Genomic DNA, 25,372 nt, shown 5'->3' on the forward strand with positions numbered 1-25,372 from the left:
TTATTATTATTATTATTATTATTATTATTATTATATTATTATTATTATTATTATTATTATTATTATTATTATTATTATTATTATTATTATTATTATTAAATGATCTACTTGTACACCATTTTTATCTGCAGTGGAATTTTTAGATTGTGATACTAAATATACTCTTAATCAATAACCAAATTTATTTTTATTTCTATGAAGCCGACATATTATCGAGATACATACTCTATATAATCACTATATTGCAATGTAAGAGATGCATTCTTATTTAATCTATTAATGTATTTATATGCTATCTGATGCTGACTTCTGTGAATTTCGAATGTATACTCCATCTCTTTTCTTTTCTACGTCCACTGTACAATTTCCGTAAAAGTAAAAGATGAATAAAATGTATAATTATCATTGTTATTAACTTGAAAGCTGAATATCGTTCTTGATTGGGAATCTTTAATAAATGGCTTCATTTTTTTTGCACCAATATTAAGCTCCTTTGACATAAGGATACTAAGGATACTATACTTAGTTTGAAAAAATATTTACTATAAATTTTAAGGATTTTGTAGTCAGCAGAGAAAAAGTGTGGATTCAGTTGGTTTTATTCTGTTGTCCGCTTAAATATTATAGAATCGAAAGAGATTGTTGCGGGATTCAAAGTAATATAGTATTGGGATTCAGTTCGATTTAGAACATGTAATATTCCATTAATTTGAAAAAAGTTGTAGTTCAATGTCTCTTCCATCTCAATTCTCCCACTCTTACCCTATAAATTCCAAATTCATTTTGGTGATCCGTTTTTACTGACTTTTATACTTTCAGCTGTTGGGATATATCTTATTTTTTTTTTTGTTGATTTCTAATGAAAGAATAAATATCAACTCGATTTCCTTTTAAAGCGACGTCTGTTCGAATGTCCCCTTGACCTAGTTGTGTCTGGAAATTGAAAAAGTTCCGGCTGTTGAAAAATATTCCCGAATCCAAAACTGTTATCCAGTAGGGGATTGTTTATACTTGACATTCTATCTCTCCAAATGGAGGTCACCAAATTATCCAGACTACTCCAAGCCCCACCCACTTGAGACGGAGGTCGGAGTGTATCCGAAATGCATTTTTGTCTAGATCTGTCACACCTCATGTAATCGCCACATTCTCGGTCCCTGTTGCAAACGGGCATTGGCTCGCAACGAACAATTTCACGGCTAAAGAAATCTTGAGCTCCATCGATGTTTCTTAGGCTTCCAAGTCTCATTGGTGCGAAAGGCGCATGTGCGGGATCACCGTGTGCTCTTGGCCAGTCCCTCATGGGTTCTATTCCTCTCTGTCTTTGGCGTTCCCGGAACCGTTCGTAAAGACAATCCACATAGGCGTGGTGGAACCAAAATATTGGATCGTATGCCGCTGTTTCTACCTGAGGATATTAATTACAAAAGAACTAATTAATATAATTTGTCACATTTATATTGATGTAATTCGATTGCGTATAATGCTCACCTAGTCTGCCAACCAAAATAATATTATCCTACACAGAATAATATGTAAACTTTAACATTTATAGTCTATTGAAGAGAAAACTATTCACCAATCTAGCAGACTAAATACAATCACAAAGAGTCGTGTGACGCCAACTTCGTTGTCGTGTTAATTCCAGGACAAAGTTCTCTTTGCGCTGAAAAAGTAAAAAACTAAATTAAATATAACATTTAAAGAAGGACAATATAACAAACACGACTCGTTTTAGGATCAAAACCCTTCTTCAGTCAAAAAAAAACAAAAAAAAAAAAAAAACAACAAAAAACAACAACAAAAAAACAATTCAAACTTAAATGCATTTTTAAAATACCAGACCGACGGCAGAGATAAATTTAGGACGTACTTTCTGTATTAAGATCTTGGAATGTAAATGTAATAAAGTATCATCGATACCGATATCGATACAATGTTTGGGTATCTGATATTACTATTACGATTAGCGCCCATTGTTATCCTTTTGTGTTATTGTTAAGAAAGAGTTCCTGTTTACTTTCAGTTGGTGACTTCCGTTTTAATAAAGAGCTTATGGCTACCTGTGTTCTAACTATATGTTGATTGTCAATCTATTATAAATGGCGACGAGATAAAGTCATCTAGAGCCGAAGTGCTACGTATTAATTCTTAAAAGAGCCAGATAAGTAATTATTCAAATATTTTTATTGATTACGTAAATTAAACCAAAATAATGGCTACCATTGGGACCATCTCAGAATTTGTGGAAGGGACATCCATTGTGGACTACTTGGAACGTCTCAAGTTCTATTTCATGGCAAATGACATAGAATCAGATAAAAAGCAAGCTGCTGTGCTACTAACAGTATTAGGCCCCAAACAATTTAGAATATTGAAAGATATGTGCCAACCAAACTCGCCTGCAGATAAATCATTTGAAGAACTTTGCATGCTGCTAAAGAACTTCCACTCCCCACCTCCACTAAATTCCTGCAGCGAGCTAAGTTTGAAGGAAGAAATTGTCAACCGAACGAATCAATCCAACAGTATTGTGCTGCCCTGCGGAGCATTGCGGAGCACTGCCAGTTTCGAGAAACTCTAAATGAACGTCTTTGCGAAAAGTTTGTGACCGGTATAACGATGCTCAGATTCAACGAAAACTTCTTGTTGAGCATGATCTTACTATCGACAAAGCCATGGACATTGCCCTCTCTATTCATCAAACAAGAGATAGTGCACATCAACTTCAGAAGGGCGAAACTGTCCATTTTTCCACGTCCAGAAATTCTTATCAGCAACCTTCAAGATCGTTCAGTACCATGAGCAAATCACATGCTTCATCAGCGACTTCTAAATCGTGTCATCGGTGCGGCGGCCCTCATACCCAATTCCAGTGTAAATTCAAATCATCAACCTGCCATAAATGTCAAAGAGTGGGTCACATTGCAAAAATGTGCAGATCGCAAACACAATCGACAAAAAAACCAACCCTACAGCAAAATACCGCCATCAAAATCACCTGTTGAATGAAGATAATTTGACCACCCAGCATGAAGAAAGCCCCCCAGAGCATAATTTTGAACTTTTTATTGTGAATTCCCCGAACAAAAGGCCCCCTATTTCGGTTCCCCTCCTCATTAACAATAAAAACATTGTGTTCCACATTGATACTGGTGCGTCATGTAGTGTAATGACCAAGAATAACTTTGAAAATCTAGTTAACTCTAAACTTGATAAGTCATCGAAATCACTAACCACCTACACAGGCCAAGATGTCAAAATTGTTGGAGAAACAATTGTTAATGTGCAGTATGATAAGCAAACTGCGAACCTGCCACTCCTTATAGTTGAGGGTAACGGTCCTCCCTTAATGGGAAGGGACTGGCTTCATCATTTTAAGCTCAATTGGTCACCTTTATTCTCAATTGAGAACCAACAAACTCTTGACGAGGTGTTAGATCGAAACAACAACGTTTTTCAAGGCACTGGATTATTGAATGATCGTGAAGTCAAAATCTATTTAAAAGACAATGCAACTCCAAAATTCATCAAATGTAGACAACCACCATTTGCCATGCGGCAAAAGATAGAAAACGAGCTCGAACGCTTACAACACGAGAACATTATAAAAAAGGTTTCAACGTCGGAATGGGCAACGCCCATTGTACCAGTCTTAAAGAAAGACAATACTGTCAGAATCTGTGGTGACTACAAGTTCATAATAAATAAAGCCATTCACGAAAACAATCACCCATTACCAAGAATCGAAGACCTCGCTATAAAATTATCACATGGTGACAAATTCACTGAGCTAGATTTTACACATGCCTATACACAACTCAATCTAGATCCAAGTTCTCGACAACTCACTACAATCAATACCCACAAAGGACTCTTCCAATATGAACGACTCTGTTTCGGTATTTCTGCCAGTCCAGGAATCTTCCAATCTGTCATGGAAACCCTGTTTCAAGACATACCAGGCGTGTGTGTCTACTACGACAATGTCTACATTACTGGTCAAAATGACCAAGACCATCTCGCTACCTTGGATAAAGTCCTACGACTCATCAACGAGAAAGGATTACGTATTCGACGAGAAAAATGTCAATTTCTGAAGCCAGAAATCAACTTCTTAGGATATCGCCTATCATCGCATGGTTTACGTCCGCAACCTGAAAAGGTACGAGCAATATACGAAGCACCCCGTCCTAACAACGTTCAGCAACTGCAGGCATTTCTAGGATTCGTGAATTACTATTCAAAATTCATGAAAAATTTGTCTCATACCCTCGCTCCCCTCTACATGCTTCTTCGTAAAAATGCCAAATGGCATTGGAGCAGTCAACAGGAAGATTCTTTTCAAAAAGTGAAATTAATGTTATCATCTGATCAAATCCTATGTCATTTTGTCCTACAAAAAAGCTTATTCTTAGTGTGATGCTTCCTCCCACGGGGTTGGAGCAATATTAGCTCATTTAGATAGTGAAAATAATGAAAGGCCAATTGCTTATGCTAGTCGTTCACTCAATCAGGCTGAAGCTAAATATTCACAATTGGATAGGGAGGCACTATCGGTGTTATTTTTGGTAATCGTGTAGTTATTCGTACGGATCATAAGCCACTTTTGGGATTACTAGGAGAAGCCAAACCTTTGCCTGAACATGCATCAGCTCGCCTTCAAAGATGGGCGATCACACTTGCCGCCTATGATTATAAGCTGGAGTATATACCTGGTCCAAAGAATTGTGCCGATGGCCTTTCTCGACTACCACTTGCTGACAAGACTGAACTTTTTGTACCTGAAGACATTGATATGTTGTTCAACGTGATTGACAATTCCCCTATTAGTTATCATGATATTGCCAATGCTATTGTGAATGATACTGTTTTGAATACTGTCTATCAATATTGTAGGGATGGATGGCCAGAAACTGTAACTAATGAACAGTTAAAGCCTTACAAATTGAGGGAAAATGAATCTGAGCATTTTTTGTGGGTACAAGAGTAATCATTCCCCTTGCTTTGCGAAATCAGGTGTTAATCATGTTACACGACACTCATCTTGGTGCGTCTAAAATGAAAGCGTTGGCTCGCTCATGGTTCTGGTGGCCACATCTGGATTCGAACATTGAAACCTTTGTCAAAGAGTGTTATGACTGTCAAAAGAATGCTCGTAATCCAGCCAAAGCATCCTTGTATAATTGGGATTGGCCAAATGAACCCTGGTCTAGATTACACATTGACTTTGCAGGTCCTTTTCTTAACAAAATGTTTCTAATCTTAGTGGATGCCCACTCTAAGTGGCTCGAAGTAAAGCTTATGGGCACTATCACAGCTCGTGACACTATTGCAGAGCTACGAGAAATCTTTTCAACACATGGTTTGCCGAATACCTTGGTCTCGGACAATGGTACTACCTTCACTAGTTATGAATTCCAAATGTTTTGTAATGCTAATGGTATCAAACATATAACTTGCTCTCCATATCACCCGGCTAGCAATGGATTAGCTGAACGTGCTATGGGTACATTCAAAACAGCAATGGTCAAAATGAGTGCAAAAGGTGCTACCACTGTAAGAGAGAAAGTTAGCAGATTCCTAACTAAATATCGAACCACACCTCATGTCACCACAGGAGTGACACCATCTGAGTTACTAATGGGTAGAAAGCTAAAGACACACCTGGACCTCCTGCACCCATCAGTTCAGCAGTCAGTTATGCAAAAACAAAATGCCCAAAAGTATTATCATGATGAAACTTCTCGCGATAGGGAGATAGATGTTGATGATACAGTATTTGTTAGAAATTACTCTAGTAAAGAGAAATGGGTACCTGGTACAATTATCAAAGCAACAGGTCCTGTTTCATTTCGAGTCCAAACAGATAATGGTGTCATTGAGAGAAGACACCAAGATCAAATTAGAGTTGTACCATCTGACATAAACCCACACAATGAGTTTCAGTGTACTGACAGTCCACCGAGAGATCAGCGCTTCACATCAGGCAAGCCACCTGCACTATCAGTTGGTTCAACCACTGAAGGCACTGGTGATCCTCTTAATGTTGGACCTACTTGCGCGCCAACTAATGCTAACACTAACAGCCAAACTAGGAACTCAGAGCAATTGGGAAGCTCATTCAATCAAGGTCAAATTGTGCCTCGAAGGTCACAGAGAATAATTATTCCACCGAAGAGGTTGGATTTGTAAATAATCATTAATCTATAATTTGCCATAATTAACGGTTCCTTATTTCTCTTATTATTTTAATGTCATTAGTTTGCATGCCTTACTAAGGGTGAAGGGATGTAATAAAGTATCATCGATACCGATATCGATACAATGTTTGGGTATCTGATATTACTATTACGATTAGCGCCCATTGTTATCCTTTTGTGTTATTGTTAAGAAAGAGTTCCTGTTTACTTTCAGTTGGTGACTTCCGTTTTAATAAAGAGCTTATGGCTACCAGTGTTCTAACTATATGTTGATTGTCAATCTATTATAGTAAACAAAAAGAATCGTTCGCTAGGTAACTAAGGAGTACCAAATCTAGCGGAATATCAAAGACCGCATACAATTTGCTGTTATTGGAAAAAATAAAATAAAATAAAAACTTCTGGATTATTATATTCACCGCTTTATCGGATTGATTTCAACTGATACGCTTGACACCTGATCCTATTCTACAGAACTTTTCTTTTTCCTGTCTTCTTTAAGCACCAAATTTTACGCGTTGTTTAGGGCTTTGAGTTCGAAACGTTACATGTTTTTTTTTTCTGGTTATTTTTGAAAGCTGTTATTAGTATTTACAGTTCACAGCTTCTAGCAGATTTGAAAAGGTACCAAAGGCTGGTGTCCAAAATAACAAAATAAATACGAATATTTATATAGAATGCGGCTATGTAGACCAGTGGTATGGCACTTGCCTTCAGACCAGAAGGTCCACAGTTTGAGTCCCGCTCTGAACGGCGCATAGTTGATTTCTAGGAAATGGCTCTTTACCCACGTTCTCTCACCATTTTCTGGTGTGAAATGAGTACGCTATGATCCTTTGCTTGCATCACACAACACAGACATTAAACGCGTACCCTTATGAAGAATAAAAATCATCACATCTATCGGGTACCCTATGTGGAGACATGGTAGTAAGTTTGACCGGTAATCAGGAGGTCTATTGTTCGATCTCCAGTCTTGTTTTTTTCGTACTTGCTTTGTCTGGCACTGTTTCTTACAAATGGTATGCATCATATCGTTTTCGAGCAACAAATGCCGGAGCCAACACCGGAGCAGGACATTACGTAATTTGCGGAAGTGGGCGCGGTCCGAGATGGACACTGTCTGGCAATAATGATGGACGATTATACACAGAGGCTTTTTTGAAACTCCGCTCTTTTAAACAGTTATCCACATTCCAGAATATGGAAACTTTCTTACTGCACATTGGAATAAGTAAAGTTAATAAAATACCAATAAAATTACCCGACAATTTATCAGTCGATGGATAGTAGGTTACTATAATATATACACAAGATACGTCCAGTTTTATGTGGATGTCGTGGCCGAATGGCTAAATCGTCTGTCTTAGAAGGCTTGTCGAAATCGATGCTGTATGTTCGAATCCTGGCTCCGCCACTTTTTTATTTTTTAAATTTTCTTTCTACAGAGCATTGCAAATTATAAATGTCCCACCCACCCCCTTTAAAAAAAGATTAAATCAATTTCTCTCTCTCTCTCTCTCACACACACACACGCACACACACTCTATCTCTTTCTCTCTCTCTCCCTCTCTCTCTCTCTCTACCCCCCCCCCCACACACACACACACACACACACACACACACACACACACACACTCTCTTTATCTCTCTCTTTTATTTTTTCGTTCCTTTCTATAGAATATTTCAAATTGTAATATTCATCCTCCCCCGATCACAACAAGTGCATTCTACGTAAAAGAATAAATAAATAAAAATAAAAAACAAATAAACACAAATTCAGAGGGCGATCAAATGGTCAGATAGAAAATTATGTATATATGTACACTCTAGCACGGTTTCCTCGAACACACAGTTTCTTCAAACTCATTCGAATGTCCCGAAATTTTTCATTATTATTATTATTATTATTATTATTATTATTATTATTATTATTATTATTATTATTATTATTATTATTATTATTATTATTATTATTATTATTATTATTATTATATTAATTATTATGTACCATCATATCTCTACTAACTATCATCTATATCACTATCTATCTATCTATCATCCATCCATTATCATCATATCTATCATCATCCATCCACCATCCATCCATCCATCCATCCATCATCCATCCATCCATCCATCCATCCATCCATCCATCCATCCATCCATCCATCACATCCATCCATCCATCCATCACCATCCATCCATCCATCCATCCATCCATCCATCCAATCCATACCATCCATCCATCCATCCATCCATCCATCCATCCATCCATCCATCCATCCATCCATCCATCTTCATCCATCCATCCATCCATCCATCCATCCATCCATCCATCCATCCATCCATCCATCCATCATCTATCTATCTATCTATCTATCTACTATCTATCTATCTATCTATCATTCTATCTATCTATCTATCTATCTAACTATTATCATTATTATTATTATTATTATTATTATTATTATTATTATTATTATTATTATTATTATTATTATTATTATTAATAATAATTATTATTATTATTATTATCATTATTTGTCATTCCATTCTTCCTCGTACTAATTTTTACCTCGAACATGCTTTCCTCGAACTAATTTCACCCAGCCAACGTTTATAAAATGAATTAATCAAAGGGTTTTAAAAAATTGCGCCCGGTGATTTCGACCACTGATAACTTTCTATGATTTTGACAGTTGCTTATGTGTGTATCGTTGTATCAATCTATACTACATGTGTGTATAATACACTCGCATTCACATACAGCCACTCACACACTCTCTTGCCGCTTCCCATAAAAGAGACACCTCTCTGATTATTGTTTTCACTTCGCCATTAGTTCCAAATTCAATTCAACGCGCCATGACGTGTATATCAGCTTCTTTAATTCTTTTCTGTGTTCCCCGTGCCATTCCCCTTGATCTTCTGCCCTGATGGCTCTAGTTCAATACTTTCTTTATTATAGTGGAATCATTCTTTCTAAGGGTGTGTCCAATCCACCTCCATCGTCTTCTTCCTATTTCCTCTCCCACTTGTTTCTGCTGTGTTCTTTTCCATTGTGGCGTAAGTTGCACACATATGTAACTGCTTGTGATCGCATAGTGGTGTTTTAGATAGATAGTAATATTATCCTTTGCGTTGTGTTTTAGATGTTAATATGATGAAAGAGTTCAAGGGCCGATGATGATAACTGTAAAATATAGATAGTCCGTTAAATATAGATTCTTAGTAGGACGTTAGCACTGGCAGCATACTTAGAAACATGCAGCTCATCGTAAAGTAGAATGCCGAATCCCGTTTTCATTAGAAACATCCAATTTTATATCGAAATTTTACCCATGATTCCATTAAAACCACACCTCCTACGAGTTTCAACAGTTCCCTGACAGTATAAATTCCACCCCCTAAAAGTAAGATCAAATCATATTCAAACCTGAGACGTCAATTCCTACATATTAATGTCAAACCCCACCTTTTGTGATATAACTTTAATTTGATTTATGTCCCTTTCACCTGTTCCAATGTCCCTAAACCATTTTAAGAATGATTGAATAACTAGTACTCAACACAAAAACCTGTCCACTAACTTGGACCTAAAACTGTCCCAAACGTATCATTCACAGGTCCCAAACGTATCATTCACAAACCAAGTTTTATTGATATAATTGCATTGTGAACTCATTAAACCCATTAGCTGGAACTTATTCTTCTTCTTCGTTCCTCTGATGGACATCTATGGCTGCAGTCCGATATCTGCTATGAAGTCTGTGGTCCGCTTTAGGTCCTCAGTCTCACCATATAGCTTTGTGTTGAGTGTTGTAGGGGTGACTCAGTGGTTCGAACGTTGACGTTGTATAAGGGGCAATCCATAAGCACATGTAAAGTGGTTTCATGGTCGGTTCCACATGGGCAATAAGGGGTTGTTCCAATACCTAGCTTTGTAAACATATGTCCTCTTAGTCTATTGTGTACTGTTCGGAGGCGGAATATGGTGACTTGGCTACTTCACTGAATGGCATGGATTAGATCCTGCTTGTTGTGTTCCAGGTGTGTGTCATTCGTTTCTTTGTCTATTTTTAGCTTTATTATTTTCTCTTGCTGATGGTAAGTGATTGACGACTTCGGTTGTTCCTTTTGGGCTCCTTCTCTGGCCAGTTGATCGGCAATTTCATTTCCATTATACCTACATGACTTGGAATCCACTGCAGCACAATTTTTCCTGTTTTATCATATAAGCCCTCAAGGGCCTCCACAGTGTGTGCGGCTTCAGAGTCCTGGTAATTTTCAATAGACCGGAGAGCATCATCAGAGTCTGTCAAGTAAACCACATTTTCCCCGTATATTCTATGATCTCTGGATAGTTCTTTTGTTGCATTGAGGATGGCTTTTTCTTCAGTTTTAGTACTTGTGCATATTGAACCCACTGATACAGATATTTTTGTTTCTGTTTTATCTGTCCATCCAGTGTATGAGTGCACCAGCACCTCCATTCATGAGGGGGGCCGGAAACTAAGCCATCTGTATAAATTCTTATCCAGTTGGTCATTGGGTATTTTTTATCGATCATCTTTAGGGTTTGAGCATTGTCATTATTGCTTCGAATGTTTTTCTTGTTGATGGTTATGAATTTTTGTTTCTTTTTCCACGGTGGTGGTTTGAGATTTGGGACTTTGATTTGGGCAATATCTTCCTTTGGTGTCACTTTATATTTGCTCCCAAGGCGATGAAGTTTCCCTTTTGAGTCGATTCTCTTTCTTTTCCATTGTACTTGGATGTAGTGGTTGGGATTCCATGAATTTTATCTTTGAGAATTGTGTCATTATTTTAAAATTCCGTTGTTCTTTGAGAGGTTTTATTCCTGTGTGGGTTTCCTTCTTGTGAATTGGTGTTGTTTTCATTGCTCCAGTGATCACGCGTAGGCATTGGTTTTGGACATTTTCAACCTTTTGAAATTGAGCCTGTGAGCACGTTCCCCACGCCGATGTGGCATAGTCTATTGCAGGTCTTACATATCCAAGATATATCTTCTTCAGGACGTTTGAGTTTGCTCCCCATTGCGGACCAGCAAGTTTTCGGAGAAGCTGCATTTTCTTGTACCCTTTCTGTTGACGTTCATCTATTTGATGTTTCCAAGTGAGTCGAGGGTCAAATTTCACTCCTAGATACTTAGGCATAAGGTCTTCTCTCAGAATCTTTCCATCCAAAGTTAATCGCATAAATTGCTTTTTGGTTGATAAGCTGAATGTATGTGGTTTTATCAGCATTTACTCTCATACCCCAGTCTTTTGTCCATTTGCTCAAAGCATCAAGAGTCATCTGTATCCTGGCCTTTGCAGTACCAATATTTCTTTCAGTGCATATCAGTGCAAGGTCATCTGCATACATGGCTGCTTTTACTCCTCTGCATTTGGTTTCGCAGATGTCATTGATAAATACGACAAAGAGGGTTGGTGAGAGAACCCCGCCTTGTGGTACTCCATTTGTCATGTTCGTTAGCTTGCTTTTAGAGTTTTGAGATTGGACTCTTGCTTTTCGATTTGTGAGGTAATCTTTAATCCATGCAAACATGTTGTGTGAAACGTTGGCTTTCTTAAGTTTGAGAAGTAGTCCTTTTGTCCAGACTTTGTCAAATGCCTTTTCCATATCCACCCAAACTGTGACTGTGTGTTTTTTTTTCTTGGTAACCATTTTTGATCAACTGCGAGATGTATGTTATCTGGTCCTCTTTGCACCAAAATTGTCTGAAACCAGCCTGTTCATCTGATATCAACTTATTGCTTTCTAAATACCATTGGAGACGGCGATTAACAATTCTCTCCATCAGTTTGCCTAAGCAGCTTGTCAAACTTATTGGTCGGTAGCTTTCGGGTTTATTTTTTGACTAGCCATCCTTCTTTATTGGTATCATGGTTGCCTGTTTCCATTTGAGCGGAAGTTTACCCTGTTTCCAACTTGCATTGAACAGTTGTTTCATTTTCCTCTTTGTGAGGGTTCATAGGTGTTTCAACATGTCATTAGTAACATCATCTTGACGTGGTGATTTGTTCATTTTTAGAGATTTCAAGGCAATTTCTACTTCTTCTTTTTTAATCGAACTGAACATGGCATCATCTGTGGATTCTTTTGGTGTATCCTTGTGTTTTCTCTACTCTTTGTGGACTTCTCGTTTTCGTTCTTTTCTAATCTGTATACTCCCAACACTTGAGTACTGCTTCATAAAACAGTTTGCTGCTTGTTTTTTGTTGATAATCCTTCCCTGATCATCTTCTACTGATGGTGCAGCATATCTGTTTTCTTGTCCACTTAGAGCTTTGGTTAGGTTCCATAACTTTCTTCCGTCTCTGTCGTAGTCAAGTTGTCTGTTTTTTTCATGCCATGCTTCCTGTTTTTCTTTTATTGTGTCTTTCCTGAGAGTTGTTTCAGCCTCTTTGTAAATTTCCATATTCTCATCATTTGGCCCTCTCTCTGCTTTTTTTCTGTGTTCAGTGACTAGGCTGTTGAGACTTCCTAATTTTTCAGTCCATCCTGGACAGTAGTCCTTTCTTGATCCTCTGGGGATTGATTCTTTTGCAGCTTTCATCATTGATTTTGTGAATGCTTTGGCTAATTATTCCACATTCCTTGTTTTACAGTTTATCTCTTTTGTATAACTATCAGTCAACTTTGAAAACAGAGTCCAGTCTGCTTTTTTATAATTCCATCTCGGAGGTGGTGCCTTTCTGTCTTTTGCATATTCTTCAGTTATTTCAACCAGAATGGGACGAAGATCACTTCCTGCCAGTTGTTCCTTTACCTGTTTACTGATTTATCCAGTTACATCTTCAGATATGAGAGTTAGGTCTGGAGTTGATGTTGTCTTCCATGCTCTTGAGAAGTATGTATCTGGGTCATCTTCATTTCTGACAATTTGAAGCTTACTGTCTGTAAGCCAATTTTCAAGAGTTTCACCTTTTCTGTCTAAGTCATTGTATCCCCAGCTTGGGGAGTGGCTATTGAAGTCTCCCACAACAATGAACTGTTCTTCTTCACTTCTTATGTTTTCAATTGGCAGATTCTCTGATGGTGGGCTGTAACAGTTATAATTGTGTATTGCAATTTGTTTTTAGTAATTTTTACAGCCAATATTTTAACAGATTCATCTGTCGTTATTTCATTTGTCGCTATGTCATTTCTGACGAAGATGATTACTCCACCTTTGTGCCGTTCTTTTATGTCTTTCCTAAAATGTTGATATTCCCTTATTGAACACCTAATGTTTTCTGTGAGGCGTGTCTCCTGAATGCAGGCAATATCTATCTTCTCATCCTGAAGAAACTTGGAGAGGGCAGTCTTTTTATGTTGTATCCCTTCTGCATTCCAGTAGTCCGTAACCTTGCATCTCCTACCCTGGTTCCACAGCAGGAGTGCAAGGTACCACCAGATCGCTTGGGTGAACCCTGTTTATCAGGGCTCGACGCTAGGTCCGTCCGGCGGGAATCCCCAGACTTCGCACCATATCGTCCGGCAGTATTGTTGTCCATCATTCTGAGGAGGATGCGTGTCACATTAATTTTTGGGTTGGTTTCCCTCTCCAGACTATTTGCTGGAACAATTTACCATCCGGCACTAAAATTCTTAGATAGCCCTTTGCATAAGCTTACTCTCTTACATACGCCCCTTTCTTAGAATTTAAATTGAGTTAAAAACAATTTCAATAAAAAAAAAATCAGTAAGAGATTAAATGTATAAGCAACGTCTAATTAAAACTGGATAATAAAATGTAAGAAAAAGTTTATCAAAATGACAACACTTATACCAGTTAAATATTTTTAAAAGTTTAAACCTGAGATTACTCAACATCAAAGTTGATTACAACATCTATATATTTATATCGATTATAGTTTTAAAAGTATTACAACATCGATAATAAGATAATTATCAATTAAAAGTGATTGCAATTTAAATATACCAACACCAAAGATGATTAAACATTTAGATATATAAATATAAAGGTATTACAACATCGATGGTAAAATATAAATTAATTAAAAGTTCAAAGAAAAATTATCTTTTCATCTTAAATTCCATCTTCATAGCAATACAAGTGTTAATACCCGTCATATTTCATCATATATCCATATTCTTGCTTGAAAAGGAATGGTTCAAATGCCATTTGTGATATACTCACATTATCTTATTCAATCTCAAATTCAACTCTATACGACATGGGTGATAATCTCAGCTTCCATGTATGTTTACCCATTTACTGTCATACCAAAATCAATACCTTGAATATTCCCTTATATTATATGATTCAATTTAAACATAAATCGTAACGGGCCAGCTGAGAGCAACACCATTACCACTGGTCTACCGTGCAGCAGGAATAGCCCCACCACACATCCGGAGGGAAACTCATGCCCAAATACAAAAATACAAACAGGAAATGGACCAGAGACACCCCCTTCATGACCACAATTGCCCCAAAAGCAGGCTCAAATCAAGGAAAAGCTTCCTCACAATAGAGAGCCTTCACCCAGACCACTCAGCATTCTTCCGCCTGGACAAATGGGTAGAATGGGACAAGACAGCAAACGATGCCCTCCAGCCTCCAACAGAAAAGCTCCCAGCAGGCACAGACCTCAAGAGAAAAGACTGGGTGGCGTTGAACAGAGCTAGAGCAAAGGTGGGAAACACCGCCACCAACCTCTTTAAATGGAAAATATCACCGGCACTGAATGCCCATGCGGTCACCCCAGACAGACCATAGACCACATCCTGTCCGAATGCTCGCTGAGACCTCACTGCACCAATGCTGACCTGAGGGAATGCAACCAGACTGCCCGGGACTGGCTGACTCACTGGCGCGACAAGATATGATGATGATTTAAACATATTATTTCATTAATTCCAACTTATAATATATGATACAAATTAATATATTATAGACATTTAAATCCATATACGAAGGATTATATTCCAATTTGAAAATTAAAAAAAATAATATTTAAAAATAAATCATAATAACAGCATCATCATCATTTTTAAAATTCAAGTTGTTGATGTCTGAATTAAAAAAAAATCTTTTTAAGTCATCAGGGTGTAGTTTATAATTAAATTGATGTCAAATTGTTCTTTGTGGTCATCCATCAGAGGCCACATTTCTCAGTAATCCGTTCGTTTTGAGAATGGTCATCCTGTAAAAATTGTCAGTAATTGTTAATTAAGTCATTGTCTCCATTTAGAATAAGTTTTCGTGTCATGAAAAAAAAATATCAACTATAAGAGTTGAGGTGTTTGCATCTAGTCTACGTGTTGCATTGTTGTATGTGTTGTGGTCACTGAATAGCCCGAGTGTCATAAATTCACTTTAATTATTGTTAATTAATAAACACTTATCTTCGGTAAATGTCTTCGAATTATCACCATAATGTCTTCACATTCAAATATTTAGTAGTTAGTTATTTAGTGTTTAGTAAATAATCAGTCATTAGTCTGTCCGACTTATTCATATTTAGTATAGTGTAAATAACTAAATAAGTAAAATCTAACACAGTATGTGATTGTGGGCTATTACTAAAGTGACCAACTTTTGCAATTAGTGTGTTGTATTTGTTCGAGTCTTTTGAATTGGGACGAAACAAGACTTTACAGGTAGCAAACGTATACTTAACCTGTTGGGTTGTTTCTTGGTCTTGTGATGTCGCTGTAATCCATTCATCTACGGCATCTGGTTCGATTCTCCTTGTTGATATTTGTGGTTGTCTTGTGTATACGTTGAATCCTTGGAATAATAATACATGGAAGGAAAGCGGCTTCGTTCGCGCAGTCGCAAAGTTGATGCCAGTGGGCGGAGCTTAGCCGCCATATTGAAAAGCCCAGGAAACGATTGTTTATCATAGAAACTATAGACTTGAGTGATGGAAATCATCTTGTGTTGCCGATTAAATCACTCACTTACTAATGGAATTTAGTCATTATGATGTTGTAAAATACCTTGCAAAGGCAATATTAATTAAAATATTTTCTTCGTTCAATTCTGAAGCCAAAGCACTATCACTACGCACGGTTCGATTTGCTTTGCCTGTTGGTTATTGTTATGATTTGAGTGTGGTACTATGAATGACAAAAAAAAAAAAAAAAACACATGTGGTCTAGTCGTCAACCATGTTTATTCACAACTGAGGGGCTGGGTTGCCAGGTGATTTTTTTTGTCGTGGGGCCAGATTTTGACAAGAAAAGGACCAAATGAGACGGTTTGGGCCAAAATACGGAAAATGTTCACTAAACGTTACAGAATGTATATCCGAATACAGATAATCATACAAACATGTGTGAACAATAAAGAGGAGTGAGCTTACGTGCGAAGGGGGGTCGTATGCATGTTGCCAGACTCAGATTGTACATATCCAAAGGGTTGCCATAACTGCTCCTGGTGAAGGATGGTTGGTGGTGGGTGGCCTTGGTCCACAAAGTGTAGCCTACAGTTTTGCCCTACCTAACTCCAACAAAATTTTAAAGTGATTTCTTCCATTGTTTCAACTTGGGACATATTTTCCTTATCACAGACCTGAGTGATCCTGTACTTTTCGACGACATTGTGGGTTTCCGTAGCTCCTGATACTAATTTTGTATATTTTCACAGCATGTCATTCCAATTAATCACAACTTATATGAACGAACGAATAATTCTGAAATAAAGTTCTATTTACGTTTAAATACATTCAAAGTGGAAAATTAAACAAAGTATTTACATGTAACTTAAATATTCGTTATCCAATCTACAGGAATTGCTGAATGCACTCTTCCTGCTGTTCCACATCCTTCTCATTTGATTTGGTGTACAACACCTGTGTGTTATGGAGTGCAATCATCTTGCTTGTGGCCACAAAATCTTTACAGCATTTGGATCGTTGCTGAAGATGAGATTTGATCCTGATTATTGCATCAAGACAAAGTACTCCCATTCGGTTGCGGGGCTTTGTTTTTTTGGCTGTTACCAATGAGAAGACACGCTCGATGACTGCATTGCTGCTCGGAACAATGAGGCAATTCATCACATATTGACCTAGCTCTTCAAATCCAGGTGTTTTCATAACTCCAAACCAAAATTTATGAGTGTCGCTTGGGAGTCTTGTGGTTTTGAAAGTTTCCACATCTGACCAGTCAATAAAAGTGAGACGTCTGTATTGATCCTCTACCAAATCTGATCTAACCAAATGAAGGAACGGTAGGCTGCTGAATGCAGGTTTGTCCACTTGGTTAAGGACTTTTGTTGGACTAAGCTGACTGAGTCCTTTGAATATGTCCTTTGTCGATGGAAGTCTTAGTTTGACTTGCTCACAAGCAACCTCTAACATGGACAGGCATCTTTCTTTGGTGTGACGCACTCTTTCCTCCACACGTTGGCGTTGCTGTTTATTGGCTACAAATTCCAGTACATATTTACTACATTCATTTGTGAACTTGTACCCAAATTCCACGAACAAGGCAGTTCCATTGTTTTTCAATCATACAGGCATTTGGGGAGTGGGAGGGCGCGGTGTTAAGTGCCGACCGGACCCAACCCCCCCCCCCCCCCCCCCCTCTCAATTTCCGAACTCCAAGTCATCGCCGTCCGTTGTCAGATTCCTTGCCTCGTGTAATTAATCAGCACTCAGCACATGCAAGCTCCTTGCAGAGACAGGTCGAGGAGGGTTTTGGTGCCAGATCAATGTCTCGAACACTCGAATTAGTAATACTACGAATATCGATGTGTGCATGCACATATCAGTTTTCTTGATGTGGATAAATTGAACAAAATTCATTTTGAACGAAAGGCTATGTAGTTGGGTTCGTTTGGGGCAATTACTCTCCAAAAGGGGCCAAAAAAGGGCCAAAGGGCCAAATGATATATGGGGGTCCAACTGTGTTTGAAAAGGGCCAAAAATCTCGGATTTGGCCCCAAAAGGGGCCAAAATGGCAACCCGGCTGAGGGAAAGTTGGTACTTTAGTTGCCAGGTCCATATGGTGTTGCCATATTGGCTGTTTTCAACTAAGTATGATTATATAACATCCCCCTTTCCAACAACATTATAATGTTGAGGTTATAGTCAACGTTTTTCATTTTATTCATCTGTGAAAAGATGTTTCCTCTGTTTCTAAACTACTGACTGAATTATGATAAATGTAAAACCTAACCAATGCCCTGGCGGCTTATTTTAGTGTATATTTGCATCTAGTGTTTGCAAGTCTGTCGTGTTAGTGGTCGTATTCACAATCATACTACTAAATGGCCATGCCTATCCTTTGTAAGTCTGTGGAACCTTAACAGTACGACCACTTCTAGTTATATAAGGTGATTTACTTTTGTTTGTCTGTGTGTTGTGTTCCTGTGAAGACAGATTGTCTTCACGAAAAGAAAAGCGCTCGTGATGTTCTGTTCGAGCACAGGTGAGCATGGGAGCTCGACCTGTGCTGCCGTTGTCTGTACCGTCTGATGATTGGCACTAGATGTCGATATTGGTCTTGCTGTATTTGGATTTGGCAATGGACGTAGATGGTGCCTATTTCGACGAATGATGTTGTCGTTTTCTGTTCTGACAAGGTACGATCTGGGATGTTCGTCTTTCTGCATTATGATACCTTGTTGCCATCTGTTGGTCGATTTGTTTTGGTAGGTTACTGGCTGTCCCATTGATAATTTTGGGAGTTGATACGTTGATCTATTGTAGTAGTGTTCTTGGGTTTTCTGCCGATTCTCAAGATGGCATTTGGTTTCTTCTAGGTCTGGAGCACGAGATTCTTTTCTTGGCAAATCATCTCACGGTTGTCGGCCATAGAGTAGTTGTGCAGGTGATGGAGTGTTATTGTCAATCGGAGTTGTCCTGAGAGCTAACATGGCCATGAATGGATCTGATGCTGTTTCACGTGCTTTCTTGAGTGTACGTTTCACTATTTTCACCTGGCTCTCGATGAATCCATTGCTACGTGGATAGTGAGGTGAACTTGTGTCATGGCGGATTCCATAATTTTGTGTAAAATTTTTGTATGCATTCCCGCTGAAATGAGGACCATTGTCTGATCTTATGGTTACAGGAATCCCATGTTCACTAAGGATTTGTTTCGTTAGTGTCACTATTTTTTGGCTAGTGCTTTGGTTTTGCGGAATCTTCCTTACAAAATGAAACTTTGTGAAGTAATCTGCAACCGAAAGGTATTCTTCTCCATCAAGGTAGAACAGGTCTGTACCTATTGTGCGCCATGCATGGGGTGGAACTTCAGAAGGGATGAGAGGTTCTTTCCTTTGAGATGATTGGTAAGCTTGGCATGTTTTACACTCTTTCGTGATTTCTGCTATGTCTCTGGTTATGTTTCTCCAAAACACTGAAGCTCGTGCCCTTAGTTGAGTTTTTTCAACCCCCAGGTGTGGTTTATGGAGTGTTTCAAGGATCTCTTTCTGTAATGTTTTGGGTATGATAACTCTTCTGCCTTTTAGCAAAATACCTTCCTCTATGCTGATTTCATCTCTGTAGTTCCAATAGGGTCTGCAGAGGTAGTCAACATCTTGAATCTTCTCTGGCCATCCAGTGAAAACTGTAGTTTGAGAGCATTTAGTTCTGTGTCTTGTTCGACTTCCTCTTTGATCCCCTGAAGCTTGTCGTTGCTGAATTCTGAAAGTATGGAATGTATTTGAACATTCAGGTCGTTGATAGGGTTCATTTCTTGTGGAGAGATTCTTGACAGTGGGTCTGCAATTGCCATTTCCTTGCCTGGAACATATTTTATCTTCAAGTTGTAAGGCTGAATTCTAAGCAGCATTCGTTGCAATCTGGGTGGTGCTGCCTTCAAATGTTTGAGTTGGATGGACTCAAGGGGTTTATGATCGCTTTCCACAATGAATTGTTGTCCATATAGAATCTCTGTGGAATCTCTCGCAGCCATAAACGACAGCCAACATTTCTCTCTCTATATTGGCATATCTTGTTTCCTTTTCCGTGAGGGATTTGCTGGCGAATGCAACAGGGAGACCTTCTTGTGTTGCCCCTAACCCTTTCAGTGATGCATCTACTTTGACCGTGATTGATTTCCTGCTGTGTAAGTATGCAAGTGTTACTTTTTCAGATATAGCCTCTTTGATTTTGTCATAAGCTTCTTGCATTGTAGCATTCCAACAAAAATCGCTGTCTTTTTTCAGGATTTCTCTTAGAGGTGCAGTAAGGTCACTGGTGTTTGGAATGAATGTGCTCATGTATGTCGTCAGTCCTAGGAATGATTGTAGTTCTCGGGGCGTTTGTGGTGGCTTCATATTCTTGAGAGCTGCTACTTTTGCAGGGTCTGGTTTTATACCATCTTCTGAGCATATGATGACATAAAATTTGATGCTTTTTTGTTTTATTTTGCACTTTTTTTGGATTCAGTTTCAAACCGGTGGCTTCACATCTTTTCAACATCTCATTGAGGTTGGCATCATGTTCTTCTTCTGTCTCCCCATGTACCACAATATCGTCTGATATTCCAATCACGCCTTTGCATCCTTCAAAAGTCTGATCGATCTTGGCTTGAAAAATGTCTTGGCTCATTTTCAGACCAAATGGCATTCTCAAGAATCTGTATCTGCTGAAAGGGGTATTGAAGGTTGTCAGGTAACTGGATTCGTCGTCCAGTTCAATGTTCCAGTATCCAGCTTTTGCATCAAGTATGGAGAAATACTTGGCACCATTGAGTTTCGGTATGATTTCTTCAAGTGTTGGAATGGCATGATGTTCTCTCAGTATAACCTTGTTTAGATCTTTCGGTCAAGACATAGTCTTAGTTTGCCTTTAGATTTTTCTCTGTAGACAAGGCTGTTGACCCATGCCGTCGGTTCACCTTCTTTGATTTTGTTGATGATTCCTTTTTCTGTCATTTCGTCCAATTCTTCTTTTATTCGGTCTTTCAGGATAATTGGGACTCTTCTTGGAGCATGTATCACTGGTGGAATACTTTTGTCAATGTTGATGTGATATTGACCTTGGAATTTGCCAATACCATTGAAGGTATCTGGAAATCTGTTCTTGATCTTCTCTTCACAATTTTCATTTTTAAGTTGGCAATTAATTGTGATTAGATTGAGTGCTTGAGCTGTTGGCAGTCCTAAGATTGCGTTTCCTTCATCTTCTGTGACATAGAATAAGGCATTTTGGTATTTGTCTTTACTCGAACAGGGAAAAGTAACTGTTCCAAATTGTTTGACTTGGTGACCGCCGTATGCCATCAATGTTCTTGAGGAAGGCTGGAGTGATTTAGGTAATCCTTCTTTGTCGACATCATCTGGGTACATGTTTTTGTAGATTCTTAGTGGAAGGGCGTTGCCTTGTGCACCGGTATCAACTTTCACCTTTAAAGTAGCAGTCTTCTTCTCGTTAAGTTTTATCTTTATTGAGGAGACTACTTCGTCTTTGAGGCTCTGTATTTGCAATGTTTCAAAATGTAAGTCTTCGTCTTCATCTTCAAGTTCAAAATTGTTCATGTTTTTTCTGTAGTTATCGTACTTTAATTTCCTGCACATTTTCTTGAAATGGTGCGGTTTCTCGCAATAGTTGCAAATCTTATTCTTGGCAGGACATTGGTCAAAGGGGTGCATCTGCCCGCCACATTTCTGACATTGTTTGTAATTCTGCTTTAGATGTGTTCTTGCCTTCTGTCTTTCTTCATCTGGCTTGGTTTTACTCTTTTCTTTTAAGGTGTACACTGTTGTTTGTTGAAGCTTACTAATCTGTTGTTTTGATGTCTCCATTGCTCTTGCGATGTCACTTGCCTTCTCCAAGTCTGCATCTCCCTCTTGAAGTAGTCTTTCTCTTATTCTGGCATCATTTGTCCCAAATATGATGCGATCTCTGATGAGCGAATTTTTTATTTCTCCAAATTCACAATCGTTGGCCAGAATCTTCAAATCTGTAATAAACTGATCGACCATTTCTTCAGTTGCCTGCATTCTGGAATTGAACTTGTAGCGGGCCATTGGAACGTTTTTCTTTGGTTGGCAATACCTTGTGAATCGTTCTATCATTTCACTTACTGCCAGTTGCTCCTCGGTGTTCCAGGAGTTGTAAATATCTCGCCCATCTTCACCAATATAGAGCAGGAAGTAGCTACTCTTTTGTTCTTCGCTTTTCTCTGCTAATGGGCCAGTCAGCAGTAATTTCATGTGCTGCAACCATTTTCGCCAGTTTTCTGAAATGTTCCCACTTTCAAAATTCATGAGACTCGGTTTTATGGAGTCCATCTTTGGGTTTGGAACTTTAGTCAGGAACTAGTTTTGGTAGAAGAAATAGCTCGATGAAATATTGATTCAAAGAAAATATAATATACTAGTGGAGTTTCTGAAGCAATGGTTTACTGATCTGTATCTTCTGACACCATGTTATGATTTGAGTGTGGTACTATGAATGACAAACAAAACACATGTGGTCTAGTCGTCAACCATGTTTATTCACAACTGAGTGGCCTGAGGGGAAGTTGGTATTTTAGTTGCCAGGTCCATATGGTGTTGCCATATTGGCTGTTTTCAACTAAGTATGATTATATAACAGTTATGACATGAATATAAGGAAAAAGGGAGGAGTATGAGTATGAGTAAACACTTGTAAAATATCAAGCATTCGCACAGAAAGTAATGGAAGTGCAAGCTTGAATTAAAGATATCGAAAAATAAGAAGTGGATCCGGTCGGAATCGAACCTGCGTGCCACGAGACGGCATATTTCGATTGGCCAAGAAGAGAGAACAGCAAGTAGACCATTGGGTCATCCGCTACCAATCTTTACTTCTTACTGGTCACAGTGGCTCAGTTGGTAAGAACGTTGGCTTCGTAACCAGGAGGTCTGGGGTTCGGTTCCCGGCCGCGTCATACTCCTCAAAAGCAGAAAACCCCACATGAACCCAACCACAACCGAGCTATTTCGGTCAAGGACAAGTGCAGAAAGCAGACGTTACAAAAGATAAGGGGATAAAAGTAGAAGAAAGCATACATCTCCTGCAAGAATGCAGGAGGCCCTCCCAACCACCCACCACTTTTAGCTGACTCTTACAGCACAAAGTTTCGGGGTAGGAATCACATTTAAAACCAGGCCACCACTACACGACCACAATTCTTAATCCTTTCACAGCTAGATTAGATTTCACGTCAAATATGAGTCGATTCTGTACAGTTTTCATCACAGATTAGTCTAAAGCGCGCTCGAGTCGCATCACATGGACTATTTCTATGTGAAACTGCATAAGTCAGTCATGTATAGACAAACGTACGTTTGGTTTTGGTTCGGTTCAACTCAAACCTAGCCATGAAAGGGTTAATGGTGACAACTTAAAATGTGGACGTACCACTGCAGCTATAACAGTAGTAGAGTAAGCTACCCAATTGCTGCTAGGTGGACAGGGGGAACCGGATAAAAATTCTGGCTGCAAAGGGACTCGAACCCGAGACCTTTGGCGTGACAGTCCAAAACTCTACCAACTGAACTAACGGGAGCCCCGCTACTAGAGCTATGAATTACCATAATTCATCAAAAATTAAGTCACAAAATGCTATTTACATTTTATATTTATTTGTGTAAAGTGACCAAAAAAAAAAAAAGAAAAAAAGAGAAGACATTATTACACAAAATATCATGGTCACACAAAAAGGTTCATTGTTTGATCATAATTCACTAAGATTTCAAAATAAAACAAAAATCCCAGCAATTTCATTACTAGTTCATCATTAATAGTTATTACAGAAGTCTGTCATGGCGTGACTGGACTTTACGTCATTCATCATTCAATCCTCTACAGTTCAGAAATTAGCCCCTGTGATGCGACTCGAGCCCTCCGAAGTGCTCGAGGTGAAAGTTGTAGCGGATGAAATGATGTTTGACGTGAAATCCAGCCTAGCCAGGAAAGGGTCACAAACATTTTTGTCTCTTTAAAAAAATCACACAAGTTAATAATGACATTGTTACTGCCCTGTAAATATAATGAATTTGTTAAGAACTTGACGGCTTTTACAAATTAGCTTCTTTTTCAATTGTTCATTGTACAGTTTACCAGCATAGAAATACCTGACCTGAATATATTTCTCAGCTATTGCTTTTAGTAGAAGAATCAAATGATTCTCAGTCCCCTCATGATCAAACATGAGAATGAAATAATGTAGAAAAAACGGGTTCATGAAGTTCATGATGCTTAGCAAAAGCTTAAGGCAATCATATCGATTGAAATGAAAATGATCTTGACCTACAATTGCAACATATATTCTGAAATGCTTTTCAGAAATTAAACAGACATCAATAACTCCACTAGAAGGAATTTGCAACCCCCTTTGTTCTTAACATCCACTGATCATCGCGATTCGGATTTCCACCGATGAGTGAATCACCGTAACTATGGCCGTAACGAAGGAATGCTTTGGTCTACCCAATATGGCGGAAGCGGCCAACGGTTGGCTTCACTCGAAGCCCTGGCTTCAGTATTATGACGTCATCCTCCTTCCATCTATTTTTATTCCAAGGTTGAATCTCATTGTAGATGAAATTGTAAAAATTCAAGAATTAACTGTGTGTGAGATCTTGAATTTAAATGGTTTAACTTATCCAGCAAGTCAAAAGAAAGTTGTGAACTCAGAATGTGTTGACAAAGAGTTCGTGTGTAGTAGTCGACAGGGGTCGTGTGTTGTAATTGTCTGTGTTTGTTAATCGAGTTTTGATGAGGTGGCATGTGAGTACACACCAGGTAGATGATGTAATCTTGTAGAGTAAGTAGTAGGGTCCGTAAGGTCAACTATATTTTCGTTATTTGAACTCAGGTTGTTGAATATCATACGACAATGAATCCAAGGAAATCGCTCATGTGGCGTTTTGCGATACTTTTTCCTGCATTGTCTTATATACATATATAGCCTTTATCTTTACAATGATACTAAGACAGGCTTTATTATAATATTCAATGTTTATAAGTTGTAGATATGGGTGCTGCACATTTGTATGTTGACATAAGTTTAAATTTGAATATGCTCACCACTGCATATGAGTGAAGTAGTATTGTTCACAATTGGACATCATTTTGTAAAAACAATCGTATCTTGAACGTTTATGTAATTATTGACGACGTACATCGTTGGGTATTGTTGTTGTATAAGTAAATTCAAGTAATCAATAAAGAATGTAAATATAAAAGGTTCATGGAAGA

At 38.4% G+C, this 25,372-nt stretch overlaps 1 protein-coding gene across 1 annotated transcript in view; it reads right to left on the minus strand.

Moving 5' to 3' along the window:
- Positions 1-741: 741 nt before the first annotated feature.
- The window catches only part of LOC144977221 (tyrosinase-like protein), an 83,136-nt gene continuing 58,505 nt past the window's right edge, over positions 742-25,372 (minus strand). The window contains exon 6 of the mRNA XM_078922177.1: positions 742-1,408. Within this exon, the coding sequence (XP_078778303.1) occupies positions 875-1,408 (534 nt within the window). The 3' untranslated portion in view covers positions 742-874. The remainder of the gene's footprint in view (positions 1,409-25,372) is intronic.

Source organism: Berghia stephanieae, chromosome 7 (assembly GCF_034508935.2).
Source record: "Berghia stephanieae isolate SIO BIC M18660-M18661 chromosome 7, UCSD_Bste_1.3, whole genome shotgun sequence".
Classification (NCBI taxonomy): Eukaryota; Metazoa; Mollusca; class Gastropoda; order Nudibranchia; family Aeolidiidae; genus Berghia; species Berghia stephanieae.